Source organism: Rhineura floridana, chromosome 4, assembly GCF_030035675.1.
Source record: "Rhineura floridana isolate rRhiFlo1 chromosome 4, rRhiFlo1.hap2, whole genome shotgun sequence".
Taxonomy (NCBI): domain Eukaryota; kingdom Metazoa; phylum Chordata; class Lepidosauria; order Squamata; family Rhineuridae; genus Rhineura; species Rhineura floridana.
This window is the reverse complement of record NC_084483.1, coordinates 9,168,592-9,193,179: the sequence shown is the minus strand read 5'-3', so window position 1 is coordinate 9,193,179 and position 24,588 is coordinate 9,168,592. Positions and strand designations below refer to the sequence as shown.

Here is a 24,588-nt window from a genome sequence, read left to right as displayed (position 1 = left end):
GAATACCACCTTGATCTCCTTACAGGAAAGGTGAGATATAAATGTAAAAATAAATAACTAGAAAGAGAGCACAAGTTGGTCAATAAAGGCGTTAAGAGAGTACACTAGATGACCAGCAAAGGCCCCATTCTCCATCCTTTGAACCAACTAAGGCAGTTTTTGCCAACCTGATGCCCTGCAGATGTTTTGAACTACAACTCCCATCGGCCCCAGTGGTTTTTGTGAGACTACAGTATCTCTGTTGTCTGATTAACAGCCTTTGGTTTGCTAGATTGTTTTACTGGATGTTAACATTGTATGCAATAATGTAATACGAACCCATCGGGAGACCTGTTGGAGTAGGGCAGGTAACCCCCTTCTTAAATAATAAACAAACAGTCCAACCAACACATCTGGAGGGCACCAGGTTGGCAAAGGTTGAACTAAGGTAAGGTATTGGGATATCATCGGCAAAATGTTCTTTAAAGAGGGCCTCCTAAACTCGCACCCTATTAACCTAAAGTGCTGCAGGAAAGAAACCCCCAACTTGGGCAGCAACACAAATTATCTTGTTCTCAATGGGGTACAATTGCCCCTGAAAGACCAGGTCCGCAGCCTGGGGGTCATTATTGACTCCCAGCTGTTCATGGAGGCTCAGGTCTCAGCAGTGAGCCGGGTGGCGCTGTATCAACTCCATCTGATATGGAGGCTGTGCCCCTACCTTCCCAACCATCTGCTCCCATCGGTGGTACATGCCCTGGTCTCCTCTCATCTAGACTACTGTAATGTGCTGTGCGTGGGGTTACCCTTGAAAACAGTCCGGAAGCTACAACTAGTACAGAACGCGGTGGCATGCCTGATTAAAGGCAGCCGCCGGCAAGATCACATCACTCCAGTGCTGAAGGAGTTGCACTGGTTACCGGTTGTTTTCCGGGCCCAATTCAAGGTGTTGGTTCTGACCTTTAAAACCCTATACGGTTTTGGCCCAGTCTATCTGAAGGAGACCCTCCAACATCATCAGGGATGCCGCTCAACAAGATCAACCTCAAAAGGTCTTCTCTCTATCCCACCAGTTAAAACAGCTAGACTGGTGAGAACTAGGGAGAGGGCTTTTTCAATTGTGGCCCCCACTTTGTGGAATTCCCTCCCAAATGATCTCCGCCATACCCCCTCTATGATGAGCTCCTGCCGGGCCTTGAAGACCTGGCTGTTCAGGCAGGCTTTTGGGGTGGGTTAGGTTTTATTATTGTTGTTGAGATTTTTAATGCTTTAATGTATCTGTATGCTTTTATTTTGTACATCGCCCAGAGTGGCTGGGCAGCCGGCCAGATGGGCGACTAGTAAATTTAATAAATAAATAAATAAACAAATAAATAAATTCTGCAGTGACGAGAGAGGCCCCGCCCCCTCTGACCTTTCTCCAATCGGAGGCACGCCCTTACTGAGGGAGGGAACCCGCTAGTCTTCCTCCTCCTCCTCCTCCTCCTCCTCGCGCTTCCAAGCAGCGCTGGGAAGTGCTGTCAGGCGAGCGTTTGCAGAGCCTCGGTAGGTGAAGGGGGCGCGGGGTAGTAGCCACAAAGAGCCCTGTTGCATCGGTGATATGCACAGAGAGGCAAGGGGTGACGATCTTTCCCACAAATGCAAACGAAATGGGGGCGGGGAGCAGGCGAATAAAAAGGCGCATTCTTTGTTTCTTCTAATACTGGCTTCCTTCGCAGCGGTTCCTTTCTTTCGTGATCGAAATCTAGCCGTTGGAAAAGCTGGTGTACTTTGCCCCTGAAGCCGTTGACTAAGGCTCCAGCGCTCGATGCGTTGTGCGCTGTTAGTGTGTTATTAAAAAGAATTGCTGTGCGTGGTCTGCAGTTGTGTGGAGCGTTGATTGTTTTTACACAAATAGCACCAGAGGATGGAGACACCGTCCCCCAGAGAGAGAGAGAGAGAGAGAGAGATGGCACCACTTGCAGTTTGCACTGGTTTGCACATGACAGGTTGCTACAGCTGACCTTCAGCAAAGCAGAAGCTCGCTGACGTGTGCGTACTTGGGTGCTGTGGCTTGCAATCATCTTGAGGCATATTAAGGACCCACAGCATTGGGCCCACCTACATCGCCGTGTGGTGGTGGCACTGGCTGCAGCCTGCACCATGAGGGGGAAGGGAGGCAAGTGAACCAGCCAAACCAAGCCATTCTCCTTGTTAACTTCACCACTGCAAGTTACCTTTATTTCTCTCTGGCTGCCTCCCTTAAGAAGCCGTTTAACCATCTGGACTCTAATTGGCCCAACCTACTCCAAGCACTGGAGTAATATGGCACTTAGGAATGGGGTGAATAACAAGGGCTCAGATCAAATTTTTCCTAAACAAAGTAAGCTTTTACTTGTAGTTTTAGTAAGGCAACGTGTTGACAGGTACCGTATTTTTAGAAGAAAAAAAAGCTAATTTTACAATTTGAGTTGTTACCTGCAAGATCAAATAATAAATAAAGCAGTAAGTCACTCTGGTAGTCTTTTTTGGCTCAAGATTCGGATAAAAATGCTGTAAATATGTAAAATAAATCACAGACACACACATTCATACATTCTTTATTGACGTTATATATTTGTCAAAGCGTTATTGAGACTTAAAAAAAAATAAGGGTAGTATCCAACAATGTAGTTCTGGAAGTACAAAGATTTTTGTTTTCACAGTGGAAGTGGTTTAACAATCAATCCCTCTTCCCAGGGATCTCTGGGATCTGTAGTTGTGTGAATGGAATAAGGGTCTCCTAACAACTCTCAATACCCTTCATAAGCATCCCTTCCCAGGATTCTTTGAGGGAAGCCATGATTGTTTAAAGTGGTATCGTACTGCTTTAAATGTATAGTACATATAGGGCCATACTTGCAAAGGTTTTAACATGGAAGTTGGAGAGGGAGAAATGGGAGTGGGGGTAACATCAGGACGAATTGACTAGCACTAGTCCCATATGGAATCAAGTCTAATATTTTTTGTTTTGTTATATTGCTATTTTGAAGTAGGTAATTCTGAAGAGGAAGGAGAAAGTCCAATCTACTGAGCTTTGGAAAGACACCTCTAAACATTAAAGCGCAACCATGGAGAAATACAGTGTGCTAATGGTACTTGGAGAAGGATCGTTTGGGAGAGTCTTTTTGGTCCATCATAAAAACAAAAATCAGAAATATGCAATGAAGGAAATAAGACTTCCCAAGGTAACTTTTACCCAAATGCTGTGAGAACCTGTCTTATTTTGTGTAAGGTCATTGGACGGTGTTGTATATTTTGTTTTTAAGTAGCTTGCTCTTTTAATTAAAAGGTAAAGGTGTCCCCGCATTTGTAGTGCGAGTCGTTTCCGACTCTTAGGGTGACGTCTTGCGACGTTTGCTAGGCAGACCGTATATATGGGGTGGGATTGCCAGTTCCTTTCCCGGCCTTTCTTTACCCCCCAGCATATGCCGGGTACTCATTTTACTGACCACGGATGGATGGAAGGCTGAGTGGACCTCGACCCCTTTTACCGGAGATTCGAGTTTGTATTATAACCTTACATTTTTAAACTTAAAAAACCTGTTAAATTATGAAATTAAAATACTTCCGTTGCATTATTTATAGATGACACCCAGTTGTTCTTAAATTCCCTGCCCCACAGTAGTGTAGTGGCAATTTCAGAAATGCAGGGTCCCTTCATGATAGTCCTAGACACACCTCTTTAGGATTATGCAACTTTATAAGTTTATAGACTAATCTGGCCAGGCTTGAATACTGCGTTCTGCTTCTCTATCACTGTCACCATTTGACTGTCAGAGATATTGCCTGAATTAATGAATTCAGTGTCTACACCATTATCTCCTGCTGCTACCAAACTGTTTGTTGTAGATGGAATGCTGTCACCAGGATTCACTGTCTCTTCTGCTGTTACAGAGTTCGCACTCTTCACAACTTGTCTTGGCTTTTGGAAGTAGGAACTAATAAAGGCATTTTTTTCACTTCAGATCCTTCATTTGCATTAGCCTCAAGCCATTGCAATTGGAAAAAATAAAAATAATAAAAAGCAGATATACAGCTTAATCGAATTATCCTACTAAAATTCTAACATTTGTGTAGGATACCAACCGATAAAATTGATAAAATAAAATACTGGATGGGAAAAATGAACTGTTTGGCGAGTTTGATGATCAGTTGAACAGTCCAAACCATTTACAATCAATTAGATTATATTGTTAAAAAATTGGAAAGTTTGGCTGACAGGCAGCTATGTAACCCTATATCTCCCAATATTCCCCCACAGGAAGTGCAGGAAGAGAATAATCATGTTTCCCCTGTTAGCTCAAAGAAAACCAAGGAAACTAAGGAAGTAAGATCTTTTACTCCATGGAGCAGTTTGATATTGAGACCATGCAATGTAATGGTTCATCTATTTCCTTATAGGGGGCCACTCCCTAACTGGGGTTCCATCTTCTGGGTGAAATGACACCTGCAATTATTACTACGCCTTTTCTCTGAAAACATAGACTTAAAATGAATTGAGACTTTTCTACCAATGGACAATTTCTGAGAATTCTTTTAACTTTTAGTTCTCAATGAGTCCCAGCTTTGTTTGTGAAAATGAAAGGCCAATTAGTCGCAAAAGGGTGGTCCCTTACCAACATTTTGAGCCTACAGCAATAATACCTCTGCTTCTTTCCTAAAAGGGGATCATGGGGAGGAGGATTTATCTGTCCAAATCTAGCACTTGTTCAGATGGCGCTCAAGATCACTTTCAGTGGGATGAACCACTTACAGCAGCCATTGGAGGTGCACAGGCCGCTCAGAAATATTCTAAGTTGGCTACTCAATTAGATTTACACTCAAGTAAGGCAGGCCTTAGGAGCTCTGATTTGGATCGGCCTGAGCCAGCAGAAGATGAATTGAACATTAAAGGCTTGCTTGCAAATGACACTCATTGGGGCCTACATAAGTGACTGAGAAAGTCCTACAGCAATAAAGAAAAACATAAACTTTTTTTAAAAAGCTGCTGGTGCATAGGCTCCCCCCTCTGCCACTCTCTTTCTCTGGGAGCTTTTTTGCTGCTGGGATTAAGACAAAGCCTGTTTTTCCTAAATGAAGGAATTCACACTCTCTAAGCAGGCCAGGCATTCATTTTGCACAGGAATTTGTAATCTTTTGAAATTTGCCACTTTCTAAAATGTAAACTGGAATAAACCCTCACATCTTCCACCACCACCCCTTTTTGGTGCTGGGTTAAAAATGAGATCCTTGTCAATGCCTTCTCCCACACAACAGATGTCTGTAGGAGCCAGTAAGCATGAAGGAGTGTGTTAGCGACTGACAGGGCCGGTGCCAGGCATGACTGGGCCCTTGGGCACCAGCCTGCCCTGGGCCCACAGCTCCCTAGCCCAACCCCCATACAAGCTGTGTGGGGCTAATAAGCCCACCTGTGTGTCCCACCTACCTCACCTATGTGTTTGCGCACACATGCATGCCATCAGCCAAGATGGCAACAAGGTCATCAGCCCTAGGGAAGCCCTGGCCGCCATCTTAGCAGATGACATGCATGCATGCATGCACAGTGTGCACATCATTTACAGGGACAGGAGAGGTAGGTGGGGCATGTATGCAGGCTTAGTAAAGGCCACACTGACTGTATTGGGGAGGTGGGGTGCCTGGGAGCTTCCTCTCTTGGATGTGCAGCAGTGTCGGGAGCCAACACTGCAGCGGATAATGGAACGGAAGTGCTATCCCCTTGCCCTAAGGAAGGGCACTTCAGGGGCCCTCAGCCAGGGCCCAACCTGGCCACCCTCTAGCACCAGCCTGGCTACTGAGAAGAGTCTTCTCAGTGGCTGATTCACCTCCTTTCACTCTGATTGGCTCTAATCAGCAAGAAAGGACAAGGAAGCATATTAGAAGACTCTTATCAGTGGTCAATACACTCCCGTTTCATGCTGATTGGCTTGTAGGATGCTGGAGACATAGGGACCCTATTGGGACCTGGCTCCCCAAAAAGTAAGGAGTCTAAACCCCCCGCCCCAGATCCTGGATGACTACACCCTGTTCCCCAGTCAAAAAAAGGCAGATTAAACTTAAGTATTGTATCTTCTACAATAGGCACTTGGATTGAGTCTTTTATAGATTTCTAAACGGAGACCTTTCCATGGTCACAGAGCTACCACCAGCAGTACCAGACTGCTGGCCTAAGACAGCCTCATGTTCTTTTGATGGTACATCAGAGGGCTTCTCTAGCAGCTGTGTCTGTGACAGAACATAGTGAAGAACTGTAAGGTGAATATAGGTTGAAAAGCAAGAATATCACATGCTAAATAGATCATGTTCACTAGAGGCCCATCTACTATGTTCACACAGATTATGTATGCTGTATATTTATTAATTGATACTGCCTTTACCTGTATTAATTGATCGTAACAAATTAAACCAGAACTATTACTAGAAGCTAAAATGATGAAACTGAGGTTATCATACTTTGGACACATAATAAGAAGACATGATTCACTAGAAAAGACAATAATGCTGGGAAAAACAGAAGGGAGTAGAAAAAGAGGAAGACCAAACAAGAGATGGATTGATTCCATAAAGGAAGCCACAGACCTGAACTGACAAGATCTGACCAGGGTGGTTCATGAAAGATGCTCTTGGAGGGCACTGATTCATAGGGTCGCCATAAGTCGTAGTCGACTTGAAGGCACATAACAACAACAACAAAACCTTCAGCTGAGAATTTTCTTCCAAGGTGGCCCTCAGTATGGAATATGAATATACTGGAAGTTATTTTGTAATTATTATACAGTAGTATGCAATAGTATAAGTATCCTTAGCTCACTTACCTGGATGCAAATCCCATTGATTTCTGTGATGTTTATTTCCAAGTATATGTGATAAGAATCGCAGCTTTAGATACGTCAGACTTTTACTTTCATTAGGAGGATGAAAACAAACTGAAAGCTAATAAATATTTTCTAGATAGGCTGATTTGTACTTTCATTATTGTAGTAACTATATATTTTTACTGACTAGCAATGTGTTTGTAGTCTATCTTTGACACAGAGAAGTCCTGGAATGAATCGATTCTGTTAGCTAAAATGAAGCATCCAAATATTGTCACCTATTTGGAATCATTTGAAGGTAACTATGGATATTTAAAAACGGTTATGTTTATATTATTCATTTTGTAAAAATGGACCTTTCTTTGTATCTGTGTTATTGGTGCTGTCTAAAAACACACACATAATAGTAATAGATTTTGTGTAATAGTGGCACTACTAATGAATCTTAAATTCTCTGAACATTAGGTGATGGACATCTTTATATAGTAATGGAATATTGTGACGATGGAGATCTAATGCAAAAGATTAAACTTCAGAAGGGAAAGTTGTTTCCTGAAGATATGGTAAGAATACGATATCAGGTTATAACTGGGCATCTTATGGATATTCAGTGTTAAGCCCAGGCACATTAAGGCATTTGCCAGGGACCATAAGCTGCAACAGGATCCAAAGAGGCTGATGTCCTGGCCCACCACCATTTGGGCCCTCTGGTAGTGCTGCTGCAGCCACCAGCCTCTCCCTTGTGAGTGAGCTTATGTGGTGGTCCTTGCATGTAAAGGGACAGGAGAAAAGCAGCTCCTCAGCTCCAGTTGGCAGCTGATGGCTGCTGAATTTTTCTGTGGGAGGTAAAATATGGCAGCTGCCAGGCAAGATTGGGAGTGATCACTGCTGGGCCGGTGCCCATTGGGACTGATAGGATGAAAGGCAGGGAGACCAACAATAGGTGGAGCCCGAGCCAAGAACAGGCAGAGCCAACTAATTCTAGTTTGCACCCATCCTCCCTGCTGAGTTCTAAAAGGGGTAACAGTGAGACTAATGAGGAGGAAGGTGACAGGCAGTGCCATCCCTGGAGTGGTTCTAAGTAAGAAAGCAGACTGAGGGCAGATTGAGGCCGGTTGGGCAGTGCGCTGATGGACTAGCCTCTACCGCTTTGTAAAACCACATGTACGCCAGGGGGAGGGGGAGATAGTTGCACTGCCACCAGGGGGTTAAGTGGCCATGAATGCTGTGGTGGTGGTGGGGAGCCTTCACAGCACCGAAGGGACCCACTGAGAGAAGCCTGCACAGAGTCACCCAACATCTGGAGCTGAGCCTGTTCATTTTGCTGCTTTTAAAAAAAGTTACAGAAATTAGTTGTAACGTGTGGGAAACTAGCTAAAATCTAGTTTAGGCTTAGAATGAGCCTTTTCCTTTTTTGATATTAGTCTATTCCATAGTCTATACTAAGAGAGAAGGTAGTAAGTATTCAAAGTATAAATGGAGATAGTCATAGAACTTGATTATGTTTTTAAGTACAGAAATATAATTAACAAGCATTTTTCTTGCCTGATTTCACAGTTTGTAAGTAGCTATGATTGAAGTCTACAGTTACTGTTGGAATATTTGCATTCCTGATACCTTTTGTCTGTTTTCCATTATACAAGTACAGTGCAATTCCATGCGCCCTGTCTTTTTTCTTATCCCACAGATCCTTAATTGGTTTGCACAGATATGCCTCGGTGTGAGATACATTCATGACAAACGTGTATTACACAGAGACATTAAATCCAAGGTGACTGAAACCCACTTAATTACTGTTACTATAAAATTACTATAAATCCTTTCATACTTAGAAATACAGTGTCTTGCAAAAGTACTCAGACCCCTCACTAATGCTCTCATATTACTGAATTACAAATGGTACATTGTAATTTCGTTCTGTATGACATTTTATTTTGAAACACTGAAACTCCAAATCAATTATTGTAAGGTGACATTGGTTATATGTTGGGAAATGTTTGTAAGAAACATAAAAAACTGAAACATGTTGCTTGCATAAGTGTTCAACCCCCACACATTAATATTTGGTAGAGCCACCTTTTGCTGCAATAACAGCTGTAAGTCTTTTGGGGTAGGTATGTACCAGCTTTGCACACAGCGTTGGAGAAATTTTGGTCCATTCTTCTTGGCAGATTCGCTCCAGGTTGTTCAGGTTGGTTGGATGTCGCTTGTGGACAGCAATTTTCAAAGAGGGCCACATATTCTCAATGGGATTGAGAACAGGACTTTGGGCCACTGTAGGACATTCACCTGATTATTGATCCAACTGTGCTCACTGGGATATCCAAATGCTTGGATATTATTTTGTACCGTTTTCCTAATCTGTGCATTTGTATTACACTCTCTCACTTTTGTAGAATGCTCTTTGGTCTTCATTTTCCTTCAGATCCACAGCTTGATCCTTCAACAGTGGGGTTTTTATCTTGACAATGTGACAGCAACTTTAATGGTTCACAGGTGGAGGCCAATGGTATTGTAATTGTGTCCTCGACAGGGCAATTTCTTTCTTCTGGGTAAACTGGGAGCTTCCACAGCACAGGGGTTGAATACTTACGCAAGCAACGTTCTAGTTTTTTATGCTTACAAACATTTCCCAACATAAAACCAGTGACACCTTACAGTAATTGATTTTGAGTTTCAGTGTTTCAAAATATCATACAGAACGAAATTACAATGTACCATTTGTAATTCAGTAATATGAGAGCATTAGTCAGGGGTCTGAGTACTTTTGCAAGGCACTGTATGAAAGCATTGAGGCTAGCTCCTTTGTAAAATTCTGTGATTTTGTATTATTTACGTGTTTAAAAGGATTTATAACTTTGTTTGATCCCAAGGAAGTTTGATCCAAAGAGAGTCCGTGTGTCACATAATATTCCTTCCAATATGGATTTCATCCTAGTGCTAATATAATTATTTGAAGTAGGCTACTCCTAAGATGTGTATCTGATTTACTAGGGAAATAACTGTTTCCCCTCATGCCACATCCTCCTCCAAGCTGTTGTTAGTCCTGGGAGGGAAGCTTCCATTGGTGCCAATGGAAAAGGGTTATACCTCCACTCCCCATGCATTGCAGCAGCAATCCTACATGGGTGACCCGCATGCATTTAATGTGCATGGTTTTTGTTCTAGAAATAACAGCTCTTGCTATGTCAGCTTTTTTCTAATGCAGTTAGTATGCATTTGACATTTGCTCCTCAGAAAGCATAGGAACCCAACTAGTATTGTAGCAGAGTGCTGACTGAGTGCTAATTTAATTGTAACAGTTGAGAACTGACTTAGATAATACAGATACTAACAGAGTAGGACAGCTTTTAATAAGATATATAGATATGAACAAACTCTTTTTCCTATTTCATAATGCAGAACATATTTCTCACACAAAATGGGAAAGTAAAACTGGGAGACTTTGGGTCTGCACTTCTTCTTTCCAGGCAAGTCTGGGGGTTCTTTTCAAAATTATTTACTAGCTGCTGTGCAAATGTTACTCTGCTGTTCCTAATATTACTTTTTTATTTTTTTTTGGACAAGCCCAAAGGCATATGCTTGTTCATATGTGGGAACCCCTTATTATGTGCCTCCAGAAATTTGGGAAAACACACCCTACAACAATAAAAGGTAAAAATTAATCAGAATCTAAAACAATGCTCACTTTGATGTTGTGTGTAGCATTGGGTAAATAATGCAACAAATAAATGCATGCATAGCCTGGACAAAATTTGCAAATCTGAGTCTGAATTTTGAACTCTGATTTCAAAAGAGACACTCCTCTGATCCTTCCAAAGGCTGTGGGGTGCCATTGACTATGTGGGAAAGAGAACTGAAGTTACTATACATTTCACAGCTGTTTGAACTAGCCATTACAAGAATATAATTACAGTGTTGAGGTTGCCATTGGATTGCTATCAACTTTGGCTAATGTGGAGATAATAGCTGTGACATCAGGTGTGGGGCAGGTAAAAATGCAGCTGCAAAGGAACAATCAGGAGCCTTAAAATGGTCTGTTGATTGCTCTTTGGCAAGCCGGATTTGTATTATGTGCCTTTTAAATTTAGCACCAAATGCAAGCCCTGCTGGAACTGGTTTTGCTTAGGAGTTTCCAGCTGAAACTCCTGAGTGGAGCTGATCCCTGCTGAAAGCAGGGCTTGAAGATAGTACCCATCAGCTGATCAGTGGTGGCTTCACAATTGGAAACTCCATCCTGTTATTTGATCCAAGTGGGGCTTGAAGTCACAACTGATTAGCTGATTGGTGCTGTCTACAAGTTCCTGGTTGGTTCGACTGGAAAAATGTCCCTTTGAGTTCAAGCTGTGCTGCAGAGAAAAAATGGATCACTTGATGTCATTATGATGTGATTGACAAGTGGGCAGCCTGGCCCACCTGTCAAAGTGGCCTGCCAGGGGAGGGACCTCAGGATCAGGCCTGACAGGCTGAACAGGATCCCTGCCTCAGTCTGAAACTAAGTCACTGTTCAAACCTGTCTTTACAGTGATATATGGTCTCTGGGATGCATTTTATATGAGCTGTGCACTCTGAAACATCCAGTAAGTACCCTTTCGTATGCTTATCCTCCCAGCAATTGATTCAGGGCCAGTTTTTTAAGTAATGAACAAAAATCTAATGTGGGAATTGACCTTAGATCTTTACTAATAATTGTGGCTTGATATAATTACATGCATGCCATTAATATTGTCAGGACTATTATGATTTGCTGAAAATAAAGGGTTACAGGATATAAAAATATATTCATTTGGAAAGGGGGACATTTACAGTGCAATCCTATCCATGTTTACTCAGAAGTAAGTCCCATTGTGATCAATAGAGCATACCCCTTAATAAGTGTATTTAGGATTGCAGTCCTACTCTAGGTAACAGCCATGTAGTATGTTCTGCTGAGTGTTCTCAGGATTGTGATTGTTTCTCTATCGTAGGCAACCCTTTTAAAAATATTGGGGTGGGGGAATGTCATACTTAGGGCCAATGTTAATTTCAGAAAATCAAAAAGCAATAGTACTTATCGCTGCTCCAAAGTACAATATATACCTACCCTAACAGCAGACAAAGTTATTTCTGAAGATATCTAGACTAGTCATTTTATATAGAACGTAGTGCTAGGTCTTTTACATGCACTTGTATGTAGAGAATAATTAATTTGTGTACGGCATCTAGTTCTTTGAGGCATTTTAATAAATATTTAATACTATTAAGCTATCTGCTTTCTTTCCGTGTTTGTTCAATTTAGTTTCAAGCCAATAGTTGGAAACATCTTATTCTTAAGATATGTAAAGGATACTACAATCCACTTCCATCTCACTATACTTACGAACTTCACTATTTGATAAAACAAATGTTTAAAAAGAATCCCAAGAACCGTCCATCGGCTAGCACAATTCTTGCGAGAAGCTGCCTGGCAAAGCGTATCAGAAATTTTGCTTCAGCAGAGGTATTGTTTTCACTTTGGAAAACTGAACATACATTTTTACAGATAGACCAATAGGCAGTATCCAACTAGCCTGTCCCATTAGCGCAAGGATTTCCACTTGTGCAGTGGGACTTCCCCCCCTTCTTCTCTTCCTGCACATGCCTCTCAACCTCGCCAAATCTGCTTGGAGGGTTGGGGAAAACCCTAGAACAGATTTAGGGGGCATATGGGGGGAGGAGAAGGGAGAAAGTCCTGCTGGGCAAGTGGGAATCCTTGCACTGACAGGATTATTGCTTAGTGTTGCTTTGGATACAATCCATTATCTTGTAATATTATGATTTCAGGGGCATTATTGATTATCTAATATTATTGAAACATATGCAAATATGGAAAATTCTTATTTGGGGGCATTCTCTAGATGAGTGCAAGATTGACATTATTCCTTTGTGACTGTCATTAGGGTCTGCATTTTGAATATTTACTGTAACGTTCACACACACTGTATTTTCTATTATATTTCAATTAGTCACGCCAAGGAGCTTGGGATTAGTGGCAGAAACTAGGATTCTCTCTCATGTTTCATAGCATGGAATGTAATTGCGGAGCAGTTGGTGTTCACAAATGTGAAATAAAAATACTTGTTCGCTGGCCAAAACATAACAAAATGAAAGACAGCTAATTTGTAATTTGTTCAGTTATGATTAATACTGTTCTTAAACCCTTTAAAGGAAGAAGAGAAATCTACAAGGAGCAAGAGCAGTCATTCAGAAGCAGAGGTCATTGCCAAGGGTTTCTGTGAAATGGGATTAGAGAAAACAGGTGTGGATAAAATAGATAAACACATGTGAAATTCTAAAGTGATCTATTAACTCACCAAGGGCTAAGCTGAATTCTGATATGGTTATGTGGAGCTTACTTATATCAGTGCTCATGAATTGTTTATCTGAGGCTACAGTCCTATACAAATTTACCTAGGAGTAAATCAGAGCTTGGAAAAGTTACTTTTTTTGAACTACAACTCCCATCAGCCCAATCCAGTGGCCATGCTGGCTGGGGCTGATGGGAGTTGTAGTTCAAAAAAGTAACTTTTCTAAGCTCTGGAGTAAATCCCATTGAACTCAGTAGGTCTTATTTCTGAGTAGACAAGCATAGGATTGTGCTGAGATTTTTTTGAATGGTTTTGCTAGCAGTGCCAAATACTATTTAACAGATTAAAAAGATAAGTAAATATGCTGTAGGGAAGACTGAATTCAAAGTATTTGTATGTGTTTTTAAACAGTTCCAAATATAATTTATATTTTAAAAGCAAGGTCGGATACTATATCTGTAATTCCCTGTTAAGGAAATATATCTGTTTTTTGGAACATGGAAACAATTGAAAACACTAGTAATAAACACTAGTTAATAAAACATTTTATTAGGAAAGTATGATGTGTCCCTGGAAGCTGTTTTACCAAACCCTCACAGACGACAGTGGGAAAAGGGAAGATCCAGTACTGTTATCAACATTCTGGAAAATGCATCTTTATGTTCTTCCAGTATTACAACTGAGGAGGATACAAGTAAGATAAGATTCAGTATATTTTATTGCATTATTTGTACTTAAAAATAATCATGGCTTTTAAAGATGGTGTTCCTGTCAAATTATGTCAGAACCTATCCCTATGCCAAATAATCTGTCCAAATTATTAGTCTGGCATAGGGATTTAGCTGGGAAGAGAGTTTGCTAGAAGGGCTGTCAGGCTGCAAGTAAAGAACTGGTAGGACTGCAAGTTTCAGCATATATTTCAGAAGATATTGGCAGCAGGTGGGCACAGTCATGGGCATCTTCAGACAAGCACTTCTGGGACTACTAGAAGTGGCCTGTGGCTTCCCTGGGTATGAGCAGCTTCCATGGTACTCTGTAAAATGCCCAGACAGCACTAAGAAAAGAGGTCAGAGACCTCCAAGACAGTTCAATAAGGGTCTTCAAACCCCTCCCCTCTGTATCGGAGATCTGCCTACAAAAGGATAAGGATATTTTGAAATCATGCTCTGAAAGGACTGAGGTGAATCCAGCCAAAAGATACAAAGAGAAAAGATCTGCCCCCAATGTTCCACTGGTTTTCCTTCTTCCTTCTCACCTCCGCATCCCTGAGTTAATTTTGGAAAAGGAGTGAGTAGGAGGGAAAGCTACAGAGCACCTGAAGGACTTGTTTTTCCCAGCTTTCAGAGAAAAGAAAAAGCTTTGAAAGGCTAGGTTCATTCTGAACTGAGATGGGTTGCTATTGCCAATTTCTAGTAAGTTCATATTATACACAAATTGACATAAGAAATGGCACAGGAAAAAAGGGGGGTGAACTATTCAGTTTTTCAAGAAACGGCAGTTGTTATCCCATGGTTAAGCTATTTGAGCAAAAGGATTTAAAGCAGGGGTGGGAAACTTGCAACCTTCCTGATATTTCTGGACTACAAGTCCCATCATCCTTGATTGTTGTTGGCTAGGGCTGAAAGAAATTCGAGTCCAACAACATTGGGGGGCAGGTTGCCCACCATTGATTTAAGGGGCAGATAGAAATTACTGAACTGGAATTCACTGACTGATGTGTCACGATTTCCTCAGGCATTAATGACAATTTAGCTTGGTTATCTCATGGCAAACAGTAAGTCTCTCACAAGTGGATTCATGCAAGTTGAGCACTAGCCTACAAAGGCTGGATATACCTGGACCTACTAGTCAACCCTTAGTGAGCGAAAAATGAAATACGTTGCTACTTAGCTGTATAGAATACCATTTTCCACATATATGGAACAGAAATTGCATTCACATATGTACTGTTTTTATTTTTACCTCCTTTTCCAAGAAGCTCACGATGGCATACCTGGTCCCTTCCGATTTTATCTTCAGAAAACCTATCTCACCACGTTAAAGCTAAAATGTAGTAACTGGCCCAACTAAGCTTTGTGGGTGAGCAGGTCTGCCTGGTTCAAGGTTTTTGTTAAGATCACTGACAAACGCTTTGATTTTTAACATATTAATTGTGAGCCTCAATGGATCAATTAAAGCATTTGTTCCAGATTAGCAGAAAAGGCTGGATGCTTACAGCTATTTACACACTTGTTTTAATAAATGTTCCTGAATAATAAAGTGGCTGCAATCTATCACACAGAGTTAACTGTGCTGAAGCTCATTTTGGTTGATGTAAGCATGCCTGTTGGACTGTGGCCAGCATGCTGTGCGGTGCCTTAAAATTAATTGGTTTATTGTGACATACGCTTTCATGGGCAAAGTGGACTAAGAAAGTAGCAAATTTATACACACACATTCCCCACCCCCAGTTCTTGATAGATTAACACAGCTACTCCTTGGTATTTTCTCTAAATCATTACTTTTACCTGTGGTGAATTGACTTGGATGTAACTGTGCCAACATTATAGTGTTTATTGTTTTTGTAACTAGGTGGTTATGTAAGAAAATATGAAAATATCAGACGTAAGCAGTGGACCAAAGAACCTCCTGAAACACTTATGAATATTCTTCAGAATGCTGATATTAGTTTAGCTTTTAAAACATACACAATCTACAAAGCAGGTAAATCACAATGTAGCTGTAGTGTGACACTTCTTATGAGATACATTGCCTAGAAAGGCCCCTGATCTTTGTATATGCTGTGTGAATGCTGCTCTGTAAAAAAATTCTACAAGTAAACCAACAGAAGGCTTCTTTGAAGCCTAATCGTTGTGTGTGTGTGCATGGGTGCACTGGGTCACAACCAGAGCTTGGAAAAGTTACTTTTTTGAACTACAACTCCCATCAGTCCCACCCAGCATGGCCATTGGATTGGGCTGATGGGAGTTGTAGTTCAAAAAAGTAACTTTTCCAAGCTCTGGTCACAACTGGGGAAAGGTGGGTAACTCCCACATCACCCCTGCATTTCAATTAGGCTTGGAAAAATCTTCTGCTGGCTACAACAGAAGCTTTCTTTCAAGCCTAGAATCAGCAGGGAAAGGGGCAGGACTCTGTGGGCACCTGGAGAGATTTCCATTAGTATCTGTGTGTATCACCTTGACAACCCATGGGTGAGAGAGAGGAAGAGAGAAAGTTTGTCATATTACATTGGGGTGAGGGAGGATGACAAATGTTTAAGTTAATACTGCCTGTTTGCCAGGATGTCAGCCAAACTGCATGCACTGGGAGTTATTTGTAAATATTAAATGTCCATTTGAATGTGACCTGTTGGGCTTCTTCTGAAACCACTTGGGATGGTGGCACAATGTGCTAGATCTTCCATGAGCATCATCAGGAATGCTTCAGTGACTGATTCTGTAAGAGCAGCACAACACATTCTCTTTCCAGCTGAAGACCTTCTTGGATAGTGCCCACTATGTGAATGCCCAGAAAAAATCAGAGGGAAACGTGGGGGTTTGGGGGGGATGCAGGGTTCGCATCTCTGTTCACAGAGTGGCGAGTTGGGGCAGTTTGTTTAAATGCAGATGTTGACTAGGAAGGTGTAGATTGTAAAAGTCCTATAGCCGTTAAGCATTGGTTCAGCATAGCTACATATTGTTTCATTTCGGATTTGCCTGTTAGTGTCTTAGTATTAATCTTCAGGCATTTTCCATGCATACTCACTTATTTATTTTACTAGCTGAATTTGCAGTATTGCAGACATACACATGCCGATTAATGCTGAAGGACATTTTTTAAAGGAAATTTGAGAGATGCATCACTTTCCATGGTATGTACACAGTACTACACACGCTTCATTTGTTCTACTGGCTTAAATCAGAAATCATGTTTCCTGATCGCCATACCATAGTTTGGGCATCAATCACTTGTTATGGGCTCACATGTTCCCTTTCCTTTTGCTCCTCTGGATTGCTATAATCATCGTTTGGTGTTTAATTAAGGCAACAGTAGTTTTGGGCAGTCCAGGATCACCATAGTTTGCTATGACTCAGACATAATAGCAAAACTATGGTTATAGCAAGCCATAGAAAAGAACGGAGAATCTGAAACAAGAGGCTAGAAAAGAGGGAGCGCATGGGTCCATTTGGAGATCAAATCATGAGCCACTACTAGCTCTGGTCAAATAGGTGTAGCAGATTTTTAAAACAATAAAAATATTTGAAGATATTTACTGGAGTACTGTGTACACCGCTAACTGTGATCCCTCTTTCAAATTTCAGGAAAAAATGTATTTGTCTGTATGTCCTGTCTAATTTCATGTGATGTGTTGAAGCAAGTGAAGGTTGATGTCACTTTCTGCTTAAAAAAATTAGACAAAATTGGCCAAGTGCCAGTGGTAAATAGGTCTATGGATATTACGGTCCACATTTATAAACCAAAGAACAAAGCTCTGATTATGAAGGATACGAACAGAAAACAGCAGCGCTGTTTTCCTGATCACTACAGAAAAGCCTTTGCCTCTTTACAACTTTTACATGAACAAAACAGGAAGTGAAGAGTAAGTAATGATGGAGCAAAATGCATTTTCCTTATGCTAAATTTTAGACTGAAGTTCTTAAATCACTGGAAAAACTGAAAATTGCTGTTCTTATTTTGCTAATGTTAAATCCTCAGATGACCTACTGAGAGGGCCACTTACCGAAGAGAAGAAAGCATCTGATGAACCAGATGGTGAAACTATTTCAGAGGATGCAGAGCAACTTGAATCTAGATCAGATGAGGAAGACACGTATGTTCAAATACAGTTTGAAAACTTTATTCTTGGAGTTTCTTCTGGCTTGAAACAATGGCTCAAAAATAAACTATCCTTGTATAAAACCCAGCTATTCATAATTTCATATAATTGTCTAACATTCACTTTTGAAGTTGCTACAGTGTTAAAAAGTTCTATATTGAGGAGCTTCTGCATGTGGGACTTCAGATCCTGCCTTCTAATTGCAGACCCCGCCCAATCAGTTAAGCCAGTTCTGAAACTTTGAGGATATTCCAAAATGGTGCATAGTGCAGCATAAGGTTCTACAATTGGAACATGAAATTGAGGAAGCATCACTGTCTGTATTACAAGCACATGGATCATGTAGAGCTATGTTTTTACATGGCTATGGCCCATGTGCTCTCTGGAATCCAGGTATGCCTGAGGTTCAGATGCTAGTGCTGCCTTTGGTCGAGAGAAGTGTCAGCCATTTGTAGATTATGCTCAATGTTTGTAAACATATTGAAGATTATTAAGAACAGAATAATAAAGGTGATGTGAAATACTTGAGCATTTTTTGAAGGAAGGAACTAGGGATGTTTAAGGGGAGGACATGAAGTTAGTTTCCAAAAGCTAAAGTATTGCCTTAAGGAGAAAACTCTACCCAATCCTTCAAGTGCTTATTAAATTGAACTGCAGCCTAGAGTATTGAAGGAAGTGGCTGAAGAACCATCATAGCCACTATTATCTTTGGGAAATCATGGAGGATGGGTGAAGTGCAGATGATTGGAGGAGGGCTAATGTTGTCTTCAAACAGGGCAAAAGGGAGGAATCTGGGAACTACAGATCAGTCAGCCTAACATCAATCCCTGGGAAAATTCTGGAGCAGATTATAAAGGTGTCAATCTGTAAACCCCTTAAAAACAATGCAGTGATTACTAGAAGTCAACATGGATTTATCAAGAACAAATCCTGCCAGACTAATCTTATCTCATTTTTTGATTGGGTAACCTCCCTGGTAGACTGTGGGAATGCTGTGCACATAATAGATCTCTACTTCAGCAAAGCTTTTGACAAAGTGCCCCATTATATTCTCATTAGCCAGTTTGCTAAGGCTGGATGGAATAACTATCAGGTGGATCCACAGTTGGCTACAGAATGATACTCAAAGAGGGCTTATTAAAGGTTCCTTCTCAAACTGGAGGGAGGTAATGAGTGGAGTACCGCAGGGCTTGGTCCTGAGCCCAGTGCTCTTCAACATTTTTATTAATGACTTGGATGAGGAGGTGCAGGGAATCCTTATCAAATTTGCAGATGATACAAAATTAGGAGGGATAGTCAGAAACAAAATTCAAAGTGATCTTGATAGGCTGTAGCATTGGGCTGAAAACAACAGAATGAAACTTAACAGGGATAAGTGCAAAGTTCCACACCTAGGAAAAAGAAGTCAAATGCACAGCTATAAGATGGGGGATACTTGGCTCAGCAATACTACATGCAAGAAGGATCTTGGGATTGTTGTTGATCACAAGCTGAATATGAGCCAACAGTGTGATGTAGCTGCAAAAAAGGCACATGCTATTCTGGGCTGCATTAACAGAAGTATAGTTTCCAAATCACATGAAGTATTCGTTCCCCTTTATTCTGCAATGGTTAGGCCTCATCTTGAGTACTGTGTCCAGTTCTGGATACTGCACTTTTACAAGGATGCAGGCAAACTTGAACAGGTTCAGAAGAAGGCAAGGAGGATGATCAGGACTGGAAACAAAGCCCTATGAGATGGGACAGAAAGAACTGGGCATGTTTAGCCTTGAGAAGAGAAGAGCGAGGGGAGATATGATAGCACTCTTCAAGTACTTGAAAGCTTGTCACACAGCGGAGGGCTGGGATCTCTTCCCAATCATTCCAGAATACAGGACATGGAATAATGGGCTCAAGTTGCAGGAAGCCAGATTTTGACTGAACATCTGGAAAAACTTCCTAATTGTTAGAGTGGTACGACAATGGAACCAATTACCTAGAGAGGTGGTGGGAGGCATTCAAGAGGCAGCTGGACAGCCAGCTATTGGGTATGCTTTAATTTGGATTCCTGCATTGAACAGGAGGTTGGACTTGATGGCCTTATAGGCCCTTCCAACTCTATGATTCTATGAAATTAACTATAACAAGAAAAAGAGATGCTGTGTACATCTTGGGATGGGCAACCTGTGGCCTTCCCAATGTTGTTGGACTGCAACTTCCATCATCCCTGACCACTATTTTGGCTGGAAGGCTGATGGGGCTGTAGTCCAACAACACCTAGAGGGCCCTGAAAGACACACTGGATTGAAGTAGTGCTTTAGTTTTGGATATCTAGAAAAATAGTTTAGGTTGGACAGCAGAACAAATTGCCCCAGAAAATGGTAGAATCTACTCTATAGGACTGCTTTTATGGGTAGAATATCTCAAGTAGATTTTTAGGTCTTGGGAGTTCATTACAGGAAAGCAGAATTTAGTCCTAGATTTTTTTTAAAGGTGTTAAAATTTGACTGTTTTCCTGTCTTTTTGTAGGGATTTTGAAGCAGAAGATGATCCAGACTGGGTCTTTGAGTTAAAAAGGATGACCAAAGTGGAGTGACTGAATAACTGAATAATGGAACTGAAGAAATTAGTACCATCAGATATCCAGAAGTCTTGATGCAAAAATGTTGGTGAACAATTTGAAAGTCCTGTATAAGCATACCAATGCATGCAGTGATTACAGTATGGGTGAAATTCTTTGGACCAACAACAGTGTACTGATTTTAAGTGCTGAAATAGCACTTTAGGAACCAATGTGAACATTCTTCTGTAATGTATTTCCTAAAAATATTGAAGTGTACACTTCTTATATGAAAGCAAAAATAAATCAGTAAGTTTGCTGATGACACTAAATTGTTCAGGGTTGTTAAAACAAAAAGGGATTGCGAAGAGCTCCAAAAAGACCTCTCCAAACTGAGTGAATGGGCAGAAAAATGGCAAATGCAATTCAATATAAACAAGTGTAAAATTATGCATATTGGAGCAAAAAATCTGAATTTCACATATACGCTCATGGGGTCTGAACTGGCGGTGACCGACCAGGAGAGAGACCTCGGGGTTGTAGTGGACAGCACGATGAAAATGTCAACCTAGTGTGCGGCAGCTGTGAAAAAGGCAAATTCCATGCTAGCGATAATTAGGAAAGGTATTGAAAATAAAACAGCCGATATCATAATGCCGTTGTATAAATCTATGGTGCGGCCGCATTTGGAATACTGTGTACAGTTCTGGTCGCCTCATCTCAAAAAGGATATTATAGAGTTGGAAAAGGTTCAGAAGAGGGCAACCAGAATGATCAAGGGGATGGAGCGACTCCCTTACGAGGAAAGGTTGCAGCATTTGGGGCTTTTTAGTTTAGAGAAAAGGCGGGTCAGAGGAGACATGATAGAAGTGTATAAAATTATGCATGGCCTTGAGAAAGTGGATAGAGAAAAGTTCTTCTCCCTCTCTCATAATACTAGAACTCATGGACATTCAAAGAAGCTGAATGTTGGAAGATTCAGGACAGACAAAAGGAAGTACTTCTTTACTCAGCGCATAGTTAAACTATGGAATTTGCTCCCACAAGATGCAGTAATGGCCACCAGCTTGGATGGCTTTAAAAGAAGATTAGACAAATTCATGGAGGACAGGGCTATCAATGGCTACTAGCCGTGATGGCTGTGCTCTGCCACCCTAGTCAGAGGCAGCATGCTTCTGAAAACCAGTTGCCGGAAGCCTCAGGAGGGGAGAGTGTTCTTGCACTCGGGTCCTGCTTGCGGGCTTCCCCCAGGCACCTGGTTGGCCACTGTGAGAACAGGATGCTGGACTAGATGGGCCACTGGCCTGATCCAGCAGGCTCTTCTTATGTTCTTAACAATATAGAAACAACATACTATACCAGGATCTGGCTAACCAGATTTTTTCTGGCATTGTAAACAATAAAGTGGCTGCAGCTGTTGCTGTTGTAAATGCAAGCACAGCACCAATCTTTATTATGTGTTTAAATTTAATCTGATATGACTGAACAGATTTCAAATAATAAACAGTTGTCACAAAATCCTACCATCCATTTTCCATAACTGATAAGACTTCCAGGTGGGCCAATCCACTGCTGAAATTTTCTATTAAGAATAAACTTGCATATGATAGTTCCCATATTTTCTACGATTTTGTAGTGAATTGTTGCAGTCGTTTTTTGTAATGGTGTTTTTTTTTTTTGCAGTGAGCATGTCAGCGGAAAGGCAGGATGTAAATCTGACTTCACAATCGTTAATTGTGTGTGTGTACAAAAAGGTGTATGTAACCTATTTTCATATGGAATTCTGGTCAATATGTCTTTCAGATTCTGTCGTTTCCATAGACTACTGAATACAGAAGCTAGTAAAAACAAGTTTAGCCTTCTAGCTTTGCTAACCCTATATATATACCTATCTTTTATTTGTTAAGGTGCTAAGACACACTTTTTTTTTTTTTGCAACAGGCCCTTTGAACTTCTTTTGAAATTTGTAATTGATTATGCAGCCAGTTAAGACGAAAACTAATGGAAGAGTAAAAAACAAATTTTAAGCTACAATCCTATGCAGACATACCTGTCTGTAAATGCAGTTGAACTCAGTGAGGCTTTCTTCAAAGTAGATATGCATAGGCTTGCACTGTTAGTTATTAAAGCCAAGTTATTCTGCCTATATAGTACACCCGAAAATCCATGGCCCTTATATGTAAACGTGCTTTATACACAAACCTGTGAGTAAGCCCTACTGAAAACAAACTTACTCCTGAGCAGAGCTTGGAAAAGTTACTTTTTTTGAACTACAACTCCCATCAGCCCAATCCAGTGGCCATGCTGGCTGGGGCTGATGGGAGTTGTAGTTTTAAAAAAGTAACTTTTCCAAGCTCTGCTCCTGAGAAGACCTGTATGTGATTGCACCCTCAGAGTTGTGCATTCTAAAGGGTGTTCGGTTCCCAAGCGCGGGCCTGCGAGCGTTTTACTGGCCCTGGCATCTTTTTGTCTGCACGCTGAACCCGAGACATGAACTAAACAGGTGAAATGTTTCTCAGCGCGTTCAGCTTCGTAGGAATAGCTTGACGTTTTATTGTATTGGGCTGCTGTTGAAAGGTTAGAGGTGTGTGACCATAGTAACATTTCGACACATTAACCCTCAAGGGTGTTGATATTGCGACGTGCGGGTTGAGCGAGGGAAGAGGACCCTTGACCGGGCTGGGCGTGGCGTAAGAAGACACGCCCCCGTGAGGGGGGAAATGAAGCTGTTGTCGCATCTTTCGACCGAGCCGCTCCAGCCCGGCCGGGCAACAGCCGCTTGTTCCCGCTTACCATCCCCGCCCCTGCGAAGATCTTCATCGAGGTCGGTGAGTGCGGGGGGGGGGGCGGAGACAGCGGCAGAGAGCAGAATCTGCCTGCGCGTCCTCCGTCACCTTGGCAACGGAGGAGGGAAGGGTCGAGAGGGAGACGTAAGCGGGAATGCGAGGTGGGGGCGGGGGAGTCACCCCGAGGAACGGACCACGACTCCCAGCAGCCTCAGCCAGCATTGCCAATGGTCAGGAAAGATGGGAGTTGTGGCCCAACAACATCTGGAAGCACACTGGTTGGGAAAGGCTGCCCGGGCTAATTAGGCATAGGATTGCAGCCTGAATCCCTTCCAAGGAGCAAGAGACAGTGGGGAGGTCTAAGTGTCACATGCACGAGGCCACGCCACCTCGTTGAACACTGTGTTCATCTTGACACATGCCACCCCATCCCTGGTTGTGGATCCGCAGTACTCAACGTGTATTCACGCCAAGTGACCTATTATTTGTAATTAATCCTTCAGAGCAGCCTTTCCCAACCAGTGTGCCTCCAGATGTTGTTGGACCACAACTCCCATCTTCCTGACCGTTGGCAATGCAAGCTGAGGCTGATGTTGTGGTTCAACAACATCTGGAGGCACACTGGTTGGGAAAGGCTGCTTCAGAGCGAATAAGCGGGACGCTTGTTGGAGTGCCTCACTGACCTGCTTTTAGAGGGAACTTCCTCGAATGACTCAAGAGGGCAAAGGAACCCCGTTCTCCCTGTGTGTGATACGCCCCACCCTGTTTCCACACATTTTTATCACTATTCTTTGTGTTATTTAGTACATTTATATGGAGCCTTTTCTCCTGCTTGGCATTTAAGGCAGCTTGTATGGGGTTCCCAGGTCATCTATCCAAGCACTGACCAGACAGACCTGTTTAGTTTCAGCAAGGTGGGTGCTGCAGCAGCGTGTGTCCTGGGATGTCGCAGTGACAACTTACATACGTTGACCTAAACGAAATGCATCACCAAAACAAAAGAGGACACAGGGTTGCATAACTTTTAGTTAGAAGTAATTGCTATCATTCCATCTGAAATAAAATTTATCTCAACATTGTTGGGAAGTAGTTGGAAAATGTATGGCCAAGTGGTCTGAGTGCCTGCTCAGTTTGCTGGCCAGGTGCTACCTGTTGATGGGCAAGTTCAAGGCCTCTGCTTTATGTTCTTAGAGATATTTGTCTTTATTAAACCATTCCTGGACCAGACAGCCCTTCAAATTGGAGGAAGCCTTCAAATAGAAGCATGTCCTCTATAAAACTATGATACATGGCTGCTCTACTTCAGTTT

The 24,588-nt window shown here is 41.8% G+C and overlaps 2 protein-coding genes and 1 long non-coding RNA gene across 10 annotated transcripts in view; 2 read left to right on the top strand and 1 right to left on the bottom strand.

Moving 5' to 3' along the window:
* The first annotated feature begins 1,416 nt into the window (after positions 1 to 1,416).
* NEK3 (NIMA related kinase 3) lies at positions 1,417 to 20,798 on the top strand. 3 transcript variants are annotated; one of them, XM_061622380.1, is made up of 14 exons: positions 1,417 to 1,524; positions 2,991 to 3,185; positions 7,017 to 7,110; positions 7,278 to 7,375; positions 8,500 to 8,583; positions 10,215 to 10,282; positions 10,380 to 10,466; positions 11,338 to 11,392; positions 12,091 to 12,291; positions 12,999 to 13,089; positions 13,692 to 13,832; positions 15,710 to 15,841; positions 17,834 to 17,948; positions 20,463 to 20,798. In XM_061622380.1, the coding sequence occupies exons 2-14, from the start codon at positions 3,069 to 3,071 to the stop codon at positions 20,527 to 20,529; spliced, it is 1,350 nt and encodes a 449-aa protein (XP_061478364.1). In that variant the 5' UTR covers positions 1,417 to 1,524; positions 2,991 to 3,068; the 3' UTR covers positions 20,530 to 20,798. The 3 variants fall into 3 exon arrangements, with proteins under 3 accessions (XP_061478364.1, XP_061478366.1, XP_061478365.1); XM_061622381.1 differs by lacking the exon at positions 1,417 to 1,524 and adding an exon at positions 2,283 to 2,341; XM_061622382.1 differs by lacking the exon at positions 13,692 to 13,832.
* Positions 13,673 to 22,695, bottom strand: LOC133382845 (uncharacterized). The gene is made up of 3 exons (XR_009762100.1): positions 22,544 to 22,695; positions 17,859 to 17,926; positions 13,673 to 13,817 (listed from the first exon to the last, which is right to left on the bottom strand). It is a non-coding gene; the product is annotated as an uncharacterized LOC133382845 (long non-coding RNA).
* A 174-nt stretch (positions 22,696 to 22,869) lies between these two features.
* Positions 22,870 to 24,588, top strand: part of NEK5 (NIMA related kinase 5) — a 38,409-nt gene continuing 36,690 nt past the window's right edge. For 3 of the 6 annotated variants that reach the window (XM_061622372.1, XM_061622367.1, XM_061622369.1), the window contains exon 1: positions 23,026 to 23,321. The gene's annotated coding sequence lies outside the window, so the exon portion shown is untranslated. Of the gene's footprint in view, positions 22,997 to 23,024; positions 23,322 to 24,588 lie in introns of those variants that run through there. The other 3 variants (XM_061622370.1, XM_061622373.1, XM_061622368.1) reach the window with 3 other exon arrangements.

Coding starts and splice junctions, on each gene's coding strand:
- NEK3 (XM_061622380.1), top strand. CDS start 3,069: ATGGAGAAATACAGTGTGCTAATGGTACTTGGAGAAGGATCGTTTGGG. Junction 11,393..12,090: donor TGTGCACTCTGAAACATCCA/GTAAGTACCCTT, acceptor TGTTCAATTTAG/TTTCAAGCCAATAGTTGGAA. Junction 17,949..20,462: donor AGATCAGATGAGGAAGACAC/GTATGTTCAAAT, acceptor GTCTTTTTGTAG/GGATTTTGAAGCAGAAGATG.